The sequence below is a fragment of the Mercenaria mercenaria genome, chromosome 13, assembly GCF_021730395.1.
Source record: "Mercenaria mercenaria strain notata chromosome 13, MADL_Memer_1, whole genome shotgun sequence".
NCBI lineage: Eukaryota > Metazoa > Mollusca > Bivalvia > Venerida > Veneridae > Mercenaria > Mercenaria mercenaria.
The window spans coordinates 47970364-47988222 of record NC_069373.1 but is presented as its reverse complement, the minus strand read 5'-3'; the positions used below and the strand labels follow the sequence as shown (position 1 = coordinate 47988222).

Here is a 17859-nt window from a genome sequence, read left to right as displayed (position 1 = left end):
CGGGACGGTGACGGCGTTTTGACGTAGCGGTTAGAGATTTGGTCTTGTAATTCTTGGATCCAACAAATTCATGCCGGAACAACCTTTACTGAATTCAGTTTGTCGTGCAGAACATTGAGTCAAGAAGATACTATGGCTTTCGACTGTTTTTATCCAAGTCAAAGCTGTATATGTATTCCCGGTTAGCATCTATGATTTATATTACACAGAAGTCAAACTGTAAGGTAAGAATTAATGTTTATATTGTAATATGAAACAAATCATGTGTAACTGAATCTAGCTAAGGTCGGAATGTTTTCTTTTACAAAAGTGTGAATGGATCATATTTGCACCGGAAAGTAATTTTAACGAAATAAGAATAACTCTCAGCTCTAACATTAGTGACAATATAGGAGGTTGTATTAAGTAAAACAAATAAATAAAATATACATACTTTCTATTTACAATAAAAAGTAGAAAGAAAGAGACATATCTGTTTAAGGTTAAACCACATGTCTACAAACTACGAGCATTGCATCTAACTAAAACAGATATTTCACTTAATAAAAAATGTGGATATTGCAAAAAAAAGACACATCTTTCCGATCTAGCACCTGTAATAAATCATCAAACAAAGAAACAAATATGTGCCCATAATGGCCTGGCAGAGGTGAATGAGTAAATATTTTAGTCAAAACAATGCTAGGACCGTAACCGTTAACTTTATGACAATAAATACGATCTACTGGCGATAGACACATAAGCTATGACGTTTGACGACAGTAAGCCATCAATTGACTATAGAAAATCATAAGGTTTGGCAGTCATTAGCACATGCATTCTCAGCTTATTGTTTGGAAACTGTTTTCAGTCTCCTGGTCGCTGGCACTGGCGCCAGACCAGACAGAAAATGCCTCTGTACATGTTATACCTTACCCCTAGGTATTCTATAAGAACCATGGTCATGAACGGGAAAATATACTAACCTGTTTCAATCGTACATTTCTCAACTTAAACGCGGAGTCCGGTGAATGGGTACCTAGCATATTGAACAAGCGATAATTTATCTTCCATCGTGCACAAGTCACATTGTCTCAATATTCCATATTGCTGAGATTATCAACATATTTTATGCTTCCGACAACGTTACAGAAAAATCTTGCTTGACCTTCCCTAATGAACATTCGGTCTAGAAGTCACGGCCGTGTGCACATGTTTGGCGAAATGTAAACAAACAAAAACAGAATTTAAAAAAATTAGAATTTTACACTAAAACTCGAAATGATGAATGAAATTCATCTTGTATATGATCTTAATTTGAAATCGTACATTGGTCTGCATCTGTTCTGTTTTTTTTTATTCATTTTGCACATTTATGCTGCATTTTCACATTTTAGCGAACACGTGTAGTAAAATGACGATTGACATACATTTTCACAACAGCCAATCAGAATGGTTTTGTAATCTAGAACGGAACTTCACCAGGGAAGTTCAAGCAAGTTTTTTGTGTAACGTTGAAATAACTATAAACTACGCGTTGTTTTTCTAAGATAAGATGTATTGAAGAAATGTGACCGGAACACAATGGAAGATAAATTTCCACTTGTTTGATATCCATAGTACACATTTACCGAACTGCGTGTTTTAGATATGAAATGCGCGATTGAAACGGGTTAGTATATTTTCCCCTTCATGACCATGGTTCTTATAGAATACCTAGGGGGTTGGTATAACATGTACAGAGGCATTTTCTTTCTGTTCTAGTGCCAGTGGTCGCTGGGGCGTAGATATTTACCCTTCTGATTTCAAAAACAAAAGGGTCATATACAGACTACGAGAAGTCATCACATGAACTTGGACAGCTGTTGACCAACACATTAGCTAGCAATTGATCCGATCCGAAACGAAAGTGTTTTCAGTGTCAGGGTTGCTTTTACCTTGATCTTTGTATTGCAAATACCCCGCACCCATCCCCCCTCCCCCAACCCCCTCCCACCCCCCTCTAAAAACAACAACAACAACAACAAAAAACATCAGCTACTGCCCCAAAAACTAATTTTGACTTATGTATACAGGCCTTTTCTAGTTATTAAACATACCCCGTTTTTCAAATTTGATTTCAATATGACCATGATATTGAACACTTAGACCCCAAACAATTGTGTCAGCTTCCGACCACAAGCAATCATCCTATGAATTTTGAACATATCAGGCCAAAGCCTTCTAGAGTTATCAAGCGGAAAGTTTTCAGTCTGAAAGTCATTTTGACCTTGATCTTTGACCTCCAAAATCACCGGGTTCATTTCCTGACCAGAGACAATCATCTTGTGAATAAAATCTTTAACCCTTAGCCTGCTGGCGGCAAGTGATTCTGCCTTTGCGACCAGTGCAGACCAAGATCAGCCTGCACATCCGTGCAGTCTGATCATGGTCTGCACTGTTCGCTATTCAGTCAGTAAATTTTTAGTAAACATCCCTTTAAAATGATAAATGGTACTGCCCAAATTGGAAGATTGACCAGTCCATAATAGAAATTTAGCGAGGTAAGGGTTAAGAAGATCCCTCGGAAGCATAGAACGCAAACAAGCAAAACAATAGCAGACTCTGTTTAATAGAGACTTAATTTTGCAACATCCATCTCTCCCTTTAGCATCGGAAACTAGTCACATTTTGCCAGATTTAAAGATACTCAAGTAAGCCGATACGGATAGTTGTCCATAAAAAGCATTGCTTATAAGACGGCAACTGAATACCTCACGATGTACTGAGAAGAGAGTGACAGTAGCGCGGAACTGTCGCAGAAGTGCTATTTTTTTTACTAAATAAAATCTGCAGGATCCTTTGGAAACATACGAGGGATGTTCGAAATGAATTGCTTATTTCTATCTGGAGACTTCAAATTTCAAGATAGCCCAGAAGGGCTCATTTCATGCCCTCGAAGTACTCCCCGTGGCTAGAAATGCAAAGTTTCAGCCGATGTATCCACTTCTTGAAGGCGTCACGGTACGCTGATTTGGGCACAGTAATAAGGTACTGATGAATGGCAGATCCAAGTGCCTGTCGGGGGGCTATTGCGGAGGTATGAGTGGGGGCATTGTCATGTAGAAGACGGACATGTTTAATACCAGTGGCAGGGCGTCGTTTCTGATAATACTTTTTCAGTACTACCTCTTTGTAGTACTTTCCGGTGATGCCTTTGCCCTTTTTCACCGGCATTTTAATTGCGACTCCTTCACCAGAGAAGAAGATTGCATACAAAACCTTCTTTGCACTCAAAGAACGTTTAGCAATTATTGGGTGTTTGCTGTGTTTAGTGGCCCAGATCTTATTGCTAACCTTTCTGACGGGCTCAAAATAATGGACCCAGGTTTCATCACCTGTGACGACATTGGCAAACTGCTTTTTGTCATATTTTGGAAACATTTGAAGCAGCTTTTTGGCCACTTTAACCGTTGCCTCTTTTGCTCATCAGTCAACAGATGTGGCACCCATCTAGCAGAATCTTTCTGACTTTCAAATGTTTCTTCAAAATAAGTGTGAACCGTTGATAGTGATATGCCTACCTTTCGTGCAATATCACGAACTGTAAATCTGGCATCTCCTTCAATGATTTCCTTTATTTGAAAACGATTTCTTTACGAGATGCAGATTTTGGCCTACCTGATTTCGGTGCATTTTTGATGGACTCTACACCAGACTCAAATTTCTTTTTCCACCGCCGAATTGTGTCAACAAGACACACAAGAAAGTCCATAAGCAGTAGAAAGTTCAGACATCAGCTGCTTCAAAGAACAACAAGTTTTGAGCGAGCTTTGATGTAAGCCCGTATTTCATCTTTCTTGTCGACGCTTCTACCAACCATTTTTACTACAGTGGTCAATGATCGCGTGTATTCAAATGGCAAATTTTATGTCTTACACTTAGTCTAACATGTACATTTATACACCGTTGTGTAGGTATTGAATAACCCTATACAGGTAGGTATTGGTTTTTATCGTGCCCCACGTGGATATCGAGCTAGAGGACAATAAGCAATTCATATCGAACACTCCTCGTAAGAACGTAACCAAACAAAATAACAGCAGACTCGCTTTGACAGAGTCTGTTCATAAAAATAAACCACAAAAATAAACACGAAAGTTTACAGAGTCTGTTAGCTCATGGCAGTGGACAAGTGTGTGAAGTTTCAATCCATTCCCATTGGTGTGTTCTGAAATACCAGCTTACATACAAAACCTTCACCAAAAATTTCTAAGTCGAAAAAAAAGGGCCTAATTTTGAAAAAAAGCAAAATAGAATTATGGAACCTGTGCAGTGTAAGTCCGTTTAGCACAGTGAATAAGTGTGTGAAGTTTCAATCCATTCCCACAAGTGGTTACTGAGATACTAGCTTACATACAAAAAAAACTTAACCAAATCGGGACGCGGACGCCGAAACACGGGCGAATCCAATGGCTTTACCTATTCTTTGAATAGTCAAGCTAAAAATAAACATGAAAGTTTACAGAGTATGTGTATGTATATATGCCCGAGCAAGATGCAAAGTCGAATTGAAGAACAACTCTACCATGGCTTTGCATATTACGAGTCATACCGGAAAAAAAGTTTTGGATTTGTGTTTATATAAATTTGCTAAAGAGATCTATAACAGTAAAGCTGGTAGACTCTCTATTTCATTTTTAAAAGATATTGTCATTATAACTTCAATAAATTGTAGAAAGCGAAATAATTGGATATCAATAAAATGTAGTTGGCTTTAACGTCTAATGGAATACTGAATATCTCTACAAATTGAGAGTTTTGCTTTGCCTTCTGAACAATTATATAAAAATGTCTACCTGGCATCAAATATATCATAGAAAATTATTATTGTTATTGGGCGTTTGGAATAAAATCAACGCTCGTCTGTTTTATAATTAGGATAAAGGCTTATTTTCGAGTCACTGTACATTTTCATACGTGGAAAAATTCAGTTTTCATTAACTTTAGATAATACCAGATTCTTCGATAGAATATATATCAAAATGGAATAGCTTTATGGTTCAATTCAACAATTTGTTTAAACATTCACGGCATGGAATTAGATCTAGTATGTTTTACCACTGGCAGATTCGTCGAAACGACCTCCAAACCCTTTTCAAAATATGTTTTATGTGATTGTTTTCCCGACTGCTTAATAATCTGGTATCCCATTGTCAAAAGTGATACCAAGTTCGAAATTAAAGGACAGACCCGTCCTTGAGGACAAAGGTCACGCAAAGTTTGAACCTTCCGCTCAACGTCTAATGGCATAGGCCACAGTCCGGTAGTTAATATTTCTTATCCACTCAAGTGCATTGTAGCTACAATTTGATTCATGACGTGTTAAAGGCTCAAATGTCTTTGTTTAAAATTTTGCTGCCACATTTCCCACTATGAACATAAAACATGTTACTTTCTTATTGAATATTATTTCTGATAATTGCTTGTTAATAATTGTCAAAGATTTACTGATGATCGCAGTAAAACGTTTTATTGAAACTATTGTTTTTTATTAACCCCCTCCCTTCTTGGCTAAAACGGTAAAACAGTATTAAAAGAAGCGCTTTCCTAACTATGAAATAATGCATAACATCTACTTAGACAGCTTTTCCATATCTTTTAAGTTTTAACACAAAATTTAAATCCTTATGGAACTTTAAAATAGCATTTTTGTTTAAAGACATGTTGCTAGGTTGCAATTGCAGTGTCGATGCTTTTGTGAAACATTTTGTTCGATACATTAGTGAACAACATGATGGAACTAAAAAGCAGATAACAGAGTTATTTACTTTTTTTTCATTTTTATTTAAACTCTACAATAAATGAACTTAACGTCAAACAATGCCTTTGGTACTAAATGTTCAAGTTATGTTTTGGCTAATTTTGTAATATCACATTCATATCTTTGTCCGTTTTAAGAATCAGCAATAGACATAGTGTGATGGAAAACTGTAGTGAAACACAGCCAGCAGATAGACGCACTAAGTTGCACTGTCGTAAGTATCGGAAGTGTCCATAATCTAGAAAGCTGACTAGTCATTTATTAGCCCCTAACTGAAAATACCGCCATCGCCATTGTAATTTTCGTAATCGTCAGAGGCGTTTCCTTCGCTGTCCGTTGTATTTCCACATGGCCTACAGTTATCTTCAGAGAGTGGGGCGGCAAACATTTCATCGTAATCATCGTATAATTGGCGTTCAAGAGCCGATAATTTCTTTGTCGTCAGTGGTTTACTTGTTGTTGTTGGCGGTTGGTCGCTGTTAAAGAATTCGTCATAATCAATATCACCACCGTAACTGGAGTACAGGTCTTCACAGCACTAAAAAAGACAAGAGGTAAAACACATTGGAAATATTATAGACTGCGAATAAGGTTCTTCAGTTGGTTTACAGATGCTAACAAAGTGCGTACAGCTCTACGTATAGCGAATATGGGACGCACTGGACAGCTTTACATATAGCTTACATGGTGCCTAAAAACAATGCTCTTTTTGTGCGAAAACTGGGCGATTTGAACAGAGGTAGGCATAGAACATGGGGCACTTTGAATAGTGGTTAGTATGGTGGACATGGAATATTGGTACGTATAGCGCATATTAGACGGTATATACAGAAAACATGGAGCGCTCTGAACAGTGGTACATATAGCCGAAATGAGACGCTTTAAACAGTGGTTCGTACAGCACACAGAAGCTATGAGCAGTGGTATGCATAGCTAACATGGACCGCATTAAACAGAGGAATGTTTAGCGAAAATATGTCGCTTTGAATAGCATAAATTTATTTATTTTAAACTGTTGGGTTTAACGTCGCACCAACACAATTATAGGTCATATGGCGACTTTCCAGCTCTGATGGTTGAGGAAAACCCAAGGTGCCCCTCCGTGCATTATTTCATCACGAGCAGGCAGCTGGGTAGAACCACCGACCTTCCGTAAAGCAGCTGAATATCTTTCTCACATGAAGAATTCAACGCCCTGAGTGACGCTCGAACCCACATCGATGAGTGGCAAGTGATTTGAAGTCAGCGACCTTAAACGCTCAGCCACGGAGGCCCCCTTAAATAGCTTAAAATATAGAGAGAACTTCAATAAGCCTACTGGCTTCCAGTCCAATTCAGCATTCATTTACTAGTATGTATTTTATTATCTGAAATGTACATATTGGGAAATAAAATATGTTTTAACCAAACAGTGGTACACATTAAGAACATTGGGCACTTTGAACAGTGGTACAACAAACATGGGTCGCTTTGAACAGAGATGCGTGTAGCAAATATGCGTTTTGTAAAGTGGCACGCAAAGCGGACATTGACTGCTTTGAACAGTTGTAATCGAACATTAGAAACTTTGAACAGAGGTATGTGAAGCGGACATACTAGTTAGTAAAGTTTGAACAGAAGTACGTATAGCAAACATCGAGCACTTTAAACAGCGGTACGTACAGCGAACATAGACCGCTTTTAACAGTTGTGTGTGAAACGAACACGGGCCATGAACAGAGGTAAGTATATAAAAAAGATGGCCGCTTTGAACAGTGGCATATAAAGTGAAGAAAGACAGCTTTCAACAGAGGTACGTAAAGCGGACTTGAATCTTTCCCAACAATTGCACGTAAAGCGAACATCTGACGTTTTGATCAGTGGTACGTTTATCGGACACTAGGAACTTTGAAGAGTGGTGGTCCCCAGCCAGTGGTACGTTTAGTTTACATTAGCCACCTTGAATAGTGTTTCTACAGCGAACATGGAAAGCTTTGAACATCGGTACGTATAGGCTATTAGCTCACGCTTGGTGCCAGGGTACGTTAAACGCATTTGTGGCTATTTGAATAGTGGTTAGTCTAGCGAACACTGGGTTCTTTGAACAGTGGTACGTATAGCTCATGCTTTGCTCTTTAAACAGAGGTGCGTAAAGCACACATGTGGCGCTTTGAACAGAGGTTCGTATTGAGACCACTGGGCGCTTTGACCACAGGTACGTTTAGACTAGGCTTGCCGCATTGAACTAGGGTAGACGTACGAAAAGCGCACATTTGGCACTTTGAACAGTGATTTGTATAACAAATATAGCGCTTTGAACAGGGGTACGTAAAGCGCACTCATGTCGCTTTGAACAGTGGTTCGTATAGTGCACATGTCATGATGTGAACAGCGGTACATATAGTGCATACAAAATGCTTAACTGTAGTGTGTATAGCAAACACATGATGATTTGAACAGAAGAATGTATTGGCGCATTGAACTCTGCTACATTTAGCGAAAATCGGACGCTTTGAGTAGTAGTACGTATACGAAGCAAAAATATGGAGAGTGGGGGAGGGGGCGCATTCAGCAATTGAACATTTGAGAGGCTTATATTGAACAGTGGTACATACAGCAAGCATATGGCGCAACGAAACAACAGCAATTGTGAGGCACACTGAGCAGAGGTCAGAAGTACATAAAGCATACATTAGGCACATTGAACAGCGAACAAAGGACACAATAAATATCGGTATATATAGCGAGTGTGGTGCGCTCTAAAATAAATATGGGGCGCTCTGTTCAGCAGTTCATATAACTAACATGTGACTTATTAGTTTTGACTTTTGGCCGACAAGTCATTCAGTAAATGTATACTACGGTTAATAACTGCTTCAGTACGGTGTCCACGATTGAACTTCATTCTGAGGCAATATTTATTAACTATAAGAAACAGTATCAGACTCTGAACTGTAAAGAATCACAAAACTTATTGAAGCTGCTTGAAATATACAAAAAATGCTAGAGCTATCATTTATGACGGGTAATACCATTACATGCAGCTTTGATACAAGGAAAATCAAAATGACCTTCTACCTTCAAGTTTTTGCATTGACCTTGGACCTATTAACCTAGGTGTAGTTTACTCTGCATGTCGTCTTGATGAGGATAAAAGCTGAGCAAATTTTATGAAAGTCTTTCCGGTGGTGAAGAAGAAACGGAGCGGGAACAAAAATAAGCCATTTTATATTTGACCTCTAAGAGTGTCTTTGCCATTGGACTTAATGAACTCTGTTGTACATTGCATGTTAACAGCAGATGCTAATTTTGTGAAATTCGTTCTAGCGGTTTAAGATATTAAGTGGACACGGATTTACGCTATTTGATATTTGACCTACAGATGTGAACTTGACCTTTATCCTTGTGACTTGGGTTGTGAGCTAAACATGTCGTTTGATGAGATAAAAAAAAACTTTCAGGCAGTTTAAACGCACATGAATTTAAGATGTTTGATTTCTGACTTCTAAGAATGGGATAGACTTTGGACATAGTGACACGGGTTGTACGCCCTGGAAGTTGTCTTGATGAACAGCGTCCAAGCGGCATAGAAGATATGGAGCGGACAAAAGCTATCTGACATATGACCATCAAGTGAAACATTGACCTTGAAACTAGTGAAATGGGATGATATGCGCTCTTCATATCGTTTTGATGGAGTAAACAAATGATGTTAGTTTTATGAAAATATTATGTGGTTAGAAGAATGGAGCGGGAAAGAAGTTTTGCCTCCATTTGACCTCCAAGTGTGACATTGACTTTGACAAAGCGGAGGTGGTGGTGCGCTGTGCACCTTGTCTTGGTTAGTTAAACTTTCAAGAAAATCTTTGAAACAATTCGGACAATGTGGGGATAACATGAAGTTAGGCTATTTACATTGACTTTTAAACTAGTGAATTATGTTTTGGGCTCTGCAGGCCGATGATGTTAACGACTGATGCTAGATTTATGAAAATCTTCCTAGTGGTTGAAGAAGACATGGAGCGGACACAATAGCCCCAATACACCTTGTATTTTATAAGTATGAGATAACGTGCCGTTGCAATGTGAGGTAGTTCAAGCATGTTTGACGAGATATTTGTAATGCGCCAAAATTACCATAAAGAAAACTAGAAATCGCATCGTTAACTATCACGAAAAAAAAACAGTTATGGATTTAGACACATAACACCTGCTCGGAAAAGTTCGTACTACACCGTTATTTCCCTTAAGGTATTAGATCAATAATGGTAATGTTTACAAAATGGCCTTTGCTTGGTATATTCTGAAAGGTGTTTTGCACTATTTTGCAATTTTCAAACAACTTTTACCGTGCCGTTTTTTATAAATTTTGAATAACTTATGGTATCTCCTCAAGCTCAAGTAGAGACAAATTTCAAAGTGATAGCCACTATCCAAAACGTTTGCAGATAACTCATTTTACCATTAATTTTAATAAAAGAAACATCAAACTATTGGTAAACAATTATAAAACACAAAATAAAAATGCCAATATCATTTTTTCTATGGTGCCTCAACTAAACGGATTTAATGAGACAGAATTCATACTTCAACATTGAAAAAATAAGGTCGAATGCTGTGTTTCTGTTTTGAATTTTGTTTACTCCATTTAAAAATAACCTAAGGACAAACGTAAAACCTACCTAAATTTCTTCTACAATATATAATCTAAGAATGAAAGCAAAATAGAGAACTTTCACCGCGTGTAACTCAATATTTTAGAGATGTGTAACTCTACCCCTTCTGTTTAAGTAGTAAATTAATTTCGAACACCAAGAAATCACTTATAAGATTCATCTTTTTCCATTTTTGTACAAGAAATCAATAATAAGTCTTGAAAGAAGTAAAAACTTACTAGAAAAAAAGGAAAATATGGAAAAAAAATTTGGTCCAAGTAAAGCTTGAAAATTGCAGTAAAAGTAGGTTTATGGTAGGAATTGAATACTCTTCAAAAAGGAGGTTCTCTATTAGTGATCTAATACCTTAAAACAAACATTGCTTCAAAAGATAAAATTTATGAAAATGAACTGCTGAAGCTGAGGTAAAAACAATAAAACAGCACAGGCAAATTGGTTAAAACTGTTGTCAAAAATACCGGAAGTGGCGTTGTAGGCAGTGGGGTAGTCGTTGTCGATGTTGTTGTTGTTGTTGTTGTTTTTGCTCTTGCCCTTTTTTCTTCCTCTGCAACAAAGAGGTATATATGAGCATTTAATTGCCATTGAGATATATAAACTTAATATAAATGAGAGGCAAATTTGTAACTAAGATGTAAATGAGTATAAAGCAGGCACTGTTGGGAAGACTAAAATGTGTTTATTGTAAAGAGATTTTTGCTCTGGATGTTAAGTTACTAACAGTTCTATCTAATGGGATGGAAAAGTCTGTTTTGTAGAGGGATGTATGTTCCTTGGAGATAGTACCGTTAAGAAAGTTTATACTATATATAGTGCAACTTATAGGAATAAATGTAATTTAGTGGTATGTGAAACTAGACACATACAAAGTTATTATGAAATAACAAAGCTATACAAATACACTATATACGAATTATGCATTTTTCAACCCTTTTATTTATACACAAGATTTTGATTTTTTTCTCAAAACAGGTTATAACATGTCTTGTTTCGCCTGAATTGTGTATGGAAACCTGCTGTAAAAAAGTGATAAGATATATTCTCAAGCAAAAGACTAAAACAACCGTCTATGAAATATTTACTGTAAGAAGGCATATACACAAAGTTGCTTTGACACGTGCTGTAACCATGTCATCACTAAAATTCAAGACCTTAAGTTTTAATAAAATGTAAAGGTCTTGTTTATTATAGTGTCACCCCTATTGAAAGGGCCAGCCAACTTGGCTTATGAGACACCTTTATTGTGCGTACCAATTACATCCCAACTCCTACCACTACCCAGCCAGCATGACTATATCGGCCCGATATAGGTATAATGTCGGAATGTCGGCAAAATGTGCCGATGTAGGGCCGACGTCGGGCCGTTGTGAGTGAGTGAGTTTGGTTTTACGGCGAATCGACACAAAATGATCATATATCGCCGAGATCGGACCGTTGAACTGCCGCAAAATATTGAAATCGGTAGATCGACATCATTCAGTGTAACTATTTCGTAAGTCGGATTGACATCGGGCCGATATTGGATTCTCTAATATAGCTATATTTTTCAAAATATTATTGATAAACGTGAAAAAGTAATCTTATTACTTATGTGTGCTAATTTATTAAGCGAATATGATGTAGGCCCAGCATTAATCAAACTAGGTTCCAAACAAAATTTGTAGACGGTATTTATCGAAATTTTATATGTTATAAAGGGAAGTTATAATTAAGATGCATTTTTATTTTATGTAAAATGCCGCTATAGAAATATTTATATTTAAAAAAAAATGAAAATATAAATATGTCTAAAATTCTAATTGAACAATTTAAATAGTGTTAAGATTATACAGAAAACTTAACTGTATAAAACATGTAGTATATAGTTGTGAAAAATATTATATCAATAAAATCAAATAACCATCATACACATGATGCGAGACACATCTGTTCTCAAATAAATTACTCTGAGAATTTATAAAGTGTATATTTGAAGAAAACTTTGATGAAGCACTGCGTGTCACACTATTTCGCGACAACGATATAATCTGCCAATATCGGGCCGATATCATTTTGATGTTGGCCAAATATCGTTTGCCAATGTCGGACCGATGCCATTATGATGTTGGCCCGATATCGTCTGCCGACGTCGGGCCGACATCATTCCTATTTGCAGCCGATATTGAAGCCGATATCGGGCCGTTATCATGAGATAACGACGTTGGTTTGATATCGGGCCGATATAGAATGCTGGCTGGGTATGCCAGACGCCAGGCGGATAGAAGTCGTAACCATTCATTTAACTAGCTCCCAAATTAAAAAGAACTAAAATCGAATTGAAAAATGTTAATTGATTATATATTTAACATAAAAATCCTACCTGTACAGTTGCAGGGATCCTGCCTCTCCTGCTCTCTCTCCATCTCGTCGGTATTTTCTGAAAGACAGCGAAAGTAGGGGAGACAATCTAATCAGATTATCAAGGGTAATAAATCTTGATAGTTCTTCATGAAAGCTGGGCATGTATAACACTTCTATATAAAGGATACTTAATTTATAATTTCAAAAACGATATTATGAGAAAATTAATTTTCAAAATTAAAAGAAATATATGTATAATTACAGTTACATTATTTGATCATTACACATTATTTAGTTTTAACAGTTTTGAAATTGTTGTGTCATTATCAATATTTGTAAGTATGGTCACCTTACTGCACTAAATAATAAATAAATTTTAGTCTTTCATGAAATGATTCATTCTGTATGGCTTCCGTTTTTAATTAAAGGCACTGGCCTCCAGATCGTACGACAACAAAAATAGAGAAAAATTTCAGGTATCAGGAAGTTAATGCTATATTTCTTATGAAAGCTTTAAAACTTAATTACTGACAGACCATATGTTATGGAAACACATGACAATTAGTTGGTTTTTCTTAATTTTTAACACTGAAAATTGAAAAGAGTTTGTATCGCTTTATTCAAGGTAGACTGTCTTAATTATAAGTATTTATATTTAACATTGTCGAAAAACATATTCCTCTATAGCGGTTTAGGTAGAGACGGATGAGAAAGTTTTTATTGCCGCATCGGTCCGGGTACGATTCCAGACGCGGGCATTTTATTTCTTGATTTGGCCTTTTTAGACAGTTAAGAAACAAAACAAAAAAACTCATTTGGAAATGTTCGTAATTTGTCAAAACTTAAATTTTGAAGAAAGATTATTTTTAGTTAAAATCTGGAGGTCAGTGTTAGATCAAGTTAGTAAGTTAAAAACGTTATGAGACAATGATTTAAAACAGATGAAATTCCATTTACAACTGAAATCAACAAGATGTTCATGGTGGCTAAATATCGCTCATATATGTTTTCAGTTAGAATGTAAAAATATGACAATCTGTACTAAATTAAGGGCCATAACTTGACTGTAATTGATGTAGTTTTGTCCAATATCAAGCTTGTCCGACAGTAGTAGCACTTACTCCGCTTACAAGGCTCGGTCATTGGCACAACTCTGTACATTTTGTAACAGATTCGTGACAATTACTGAGGGACTTTTACGCGTATACGTTAACAATGTAAAGTGTAGCATTTTCAAGTTCAGGGGAAATATAACCGTTTTAATTTATGCAATTTTATTCTTTATTTAACCTGTCTATGATATTATGACCGTATAAATCAGATTAAGTTTCACAAAGATCATTCAAGACGTGCCCCCCTCATGTGTTTATAACCTATAATATGTCAGTTGTGACTGTCAAGGACCATGTCGTCTGTTTGTTTGCGGCAGTCTTTCCGAGATTTTGTTGCGATATATACTTTCAAAGTTTCATGGAGATAGAAACGTATCTGTTAACATTGTGCAATTTAACAAACATGTAAATTTTATAATATCTGACTTTTTTTTATTTTGCAGTCGTCTATACATTCTTCGTAATAATTATGTTTCATGAAGATTGGTTAGAGAAATGTACAACAATTAAGAATGTTTACGGATGAAACGATCACAATTAAATACCCAATGCTTAAGCACTTCACGCTCATGTGGAGTAAAAAGGTAAAGCCATACTGTTAATACAAAGAACATCCGGATGAATAGGCGCTGGATTGTTGCATAGTCTTCTGACCATCTGAATTTCATTTTTGCAGTCACAGTTCCCAGTTGGAATCCAGTCGGACCAACCTGCATGTTTAAAACAAAAACAGAATTTCTAATAAAACAAAAAAACGTAACTGCTACATGATCATGTTTATTTTTAGAACCGTTTTGATTGAATCATAGTTTGTTGAAATAAGTAAACAAAACAGAATGGAATAAAGATTTAAACACGTGTATTTTGTTTAAAGCGAGTTAATTGGAAACATTTATGACTGTCCTTCCCTAACAAATATCAAAAATATCAAATAACATAAGTGTCGAGTTTCTAAAAGCATACGGAACTTTTGCGTACTATTTATGAAAAATGAAAAAGAAAGACAAAATGAAAGAATTAAGTAAAGCAAGAGGATAAACAATTTTCATTACATGCTTTCAGTGAATTATCAAAATATAAGAGTGCAATATACATGTAGCTGGTATTTTGACAGTGAATATATATATATATATATATATATATATATATATATATATATATATATATATATAAAGAGGGTCATAATGACTATATGTCGCTCACCTGTTAAACTTGGCCTTGGAATCATGAAGATAAACATTCTGACCAAGTTTCATGAAGACATGGTCATAAATGTGGCCTCGACAGTGTCAACAAGCTTTTCTTTTGATTCTAGTGTTGACCTAGTTTTTAATCCCATATGACCCAGTTTCTAACTTGGCCTAGAAATCACCAAGCTGAACATTCTGACCAAGTTTCATGAAGATAGGGTCATAAATGTGGCCTCAAGAGTGTTAACAAGCTGTTCTTTTCATTTGACCTGGTGACCTAGTTTTTGACCCCACGTAACCAAGTTTCGAACTTGGCCTAGAGATCATCTAAATAAACATCCAGTGCCAGTTTGTTTCAAATCAAAGGATAAATGAAACCTTTCTATGGCTGAAAGGGCCACTATAGAAAACTTTGCCCCTTTCAAGGGCAGTAACTCTAGAACCCATGACCGAATCCTGCCTGTTTTTTAAAAGGTACTGCGATATTATTGTGACTTAAGTTGTGTGTAAGTGTGGTTAAACTCGAATGTAAAATGTCACTTCTATTGTGTTCACAAGGTAAAATTCATAAATTTTGGCTCTTTCAGGGCCCGTAACTCTGAAATCTATTATTGGATCTGCCGGATTGATCATGGAATCCAAGATCTCTTGTTGTTCAAGATAATTTGCAAGTTTCTATCAAATCAAACGATAAATGAAGTCTCTATATGGCTGCAAAGGCAAGAATGGCAAACTTTGGCCGTTTAAGGGGCCATAAATCTTGAACCCAAGATGGGATCTGGCCAGTTGTCGAAAGGAATTGAGATAGTATACCAATACAAGTTGTGTGCAAGTTTGATAAAAATCAGTTGCAAAATCTATCGTGTTCACAAAGCAAAATAGCAAATTTTGGCCTTTTAAGGGGCCATAACTCTGGAACCCATGATGGGATCTGGTCAGTTTTCGAACGGAACCGAGATATTATGCCAATACAAGTTTTATAAAAGTGTGAGTAAAATTGATTGCAAAATGTGGCTTCTATCCTGTTCACAAGAAATTGTGGACAGACGACGACGGACGAAGGGCGATCACAAAAGCTCACCATGTCACTACGTGACAGGTGAACTAAAAAGGGTCAGTTTAGTGAAAACATGAAATAAGAAGAAAATTTGTTTGTTTCACATGTAAGATCAAAATAACTTTCACTCATGAACAACATATCTTACATGGTGTTCAAAGATGTTCAAAGTAAAAGATATTTTAATTAGATAAAAAACAAACAAATATCCTCTATATACCCATAATAAATATGAAAATTAAAATGACGATAAAAGAAACAACAAATTCTACATCGCAAAAGCAATCTTTTACAAGTGGCGACTATGTTTTTGACGAACCAGAATAATTTGAACATTTTGGAAGAAGGTTACACAAAGACCATTTGTGTGAAGTTATTTCAAAAGTAGGCCGGCAGTTTTTTACAAGAAGATTTTTCACTTTCCACATTTACATATAGGGAAAGAGATCATGTCCTGTGGTGGTGATGTTTTTAAATGAACCGGTATAATTTGAACAATCTTTGCAGAGGGTCACACAAAGACCATTTGTGTAAAATTTTTGTATAGGGAAAAGTGACTACACCCCCTTGAGGCTATGTTTTTGACGAATTGGAATAATTTGTACACTCTTGGTAGATGGCTACATAAGGACCATTTGTGTGATTTTTTTAATTGGACCAGCGGTTTAGAAGATGATATCATTTGAAGATCTTTGTTTTTTAGCTCTTGCGGCTTCTATTTGCAACTAAGCGGACCTGTTTTAACAAATTTAACAAATTTGGTAGAAGAACACTCAAGGAATATCCGGGCCAAGTTCCATCAATATCCGTTCAGTTCTTTGGAGGAGATGTCGTTTTAAGAAATTGTTGACGACGAAAGACAGACACAGCGTGATCCCAATAGCTCACCATTAATAGCACTTTGTGCTCAGGTGAGCTAAAGATAACGCTCAGTAAATTATCTACATATCGACCGTTGGCAGTGTTTAAATAACATAAAAAGTACCACATCGAAAAACACACAGCTGTAGGACTGTTTTCCATTTTTTGAATAAGATGAGACATGAATTATTTGCTACCTGTCTAAGAAAGATATGAGTATGCACGGAGCTTTCCGGCTCAACTGGCAGAAGGTAAGTGGATCTACCTACTTTCCTACAGTCACTAAGCGTACACTGTAACACGGAGCCGTATTATTGTAACACGGAGTAAAAAATGTTACCTGGGCATACGTTTTCATTTTTACAACTTTCATTCAATTTCATCGCACCAGCTTCGTCCTGCCATTGGCATATAGATGTGTCTCCATCTTCCCGGATGCACGTGCGAATCTGAACCCTGCGATTAGATGTATAAGAAGAATATGTATAAGATTTATATCACTTAAAGACTGTATGTTCTTCTTTGTCGTCAACTGTTTTAATAATACTAACATTGTACGACATCTCCCAGTTAAGTTTGTCAAAACCTATTTCAACAGCACTTCCGTTTGTGCAAAATCTTCGCGTCATTTCAATTAATGGAGACCACTGAACTCAAGGGCTTAGAGTTGTGCGATACCAGAAATCTTAATCCATTTTTGAAACTTTCTTGAAAAATAGTTCCCCATTTAAAATAGATTACATATCACTCCGTAGAGCCGCTGAATGTTCGGATTAGTAGTTCATTTTAACGTGACTGAATTGTGTTCATGACGTTATAATGCCAAAGCATTTTGGCCGGTTTAGCCGAGACGTTCATACATCGA

At 36.4% G+C, this 17859-nt stretch overlaps 1 protein-coding gene across 1 annotated transcript; it reads right to left on the bottom strand.

Moving 5' to 3' along the window:
• Window positions 1-5776: 5776 nt before the first annotated feature.
• On the bottom strand, window positions 5777-17469 carry LOC128547911 (uncharacterized). The gene is made up of 5 exons (XM_053521742.1): window positions 17335-17469; window positions 14483-14596; window positions 12794-12850; window positions 10896-10981; window positions 5777-6320 (listed from the first exon to the last, which is right to left on the bottom strand). Exons 1-5 carry the CDS (start codon window positions 17375-17377, stop codon window positions 6051-6053), a joined length of 570 nt encoding a protein of 189 aa, XP_053377717.1. The 5' UTR covers window positions 17378-17469; the 3' UTR covers window positions 5777-6050.
• Window positions 17470-17859: the final 390 nt, after the last annotated feature.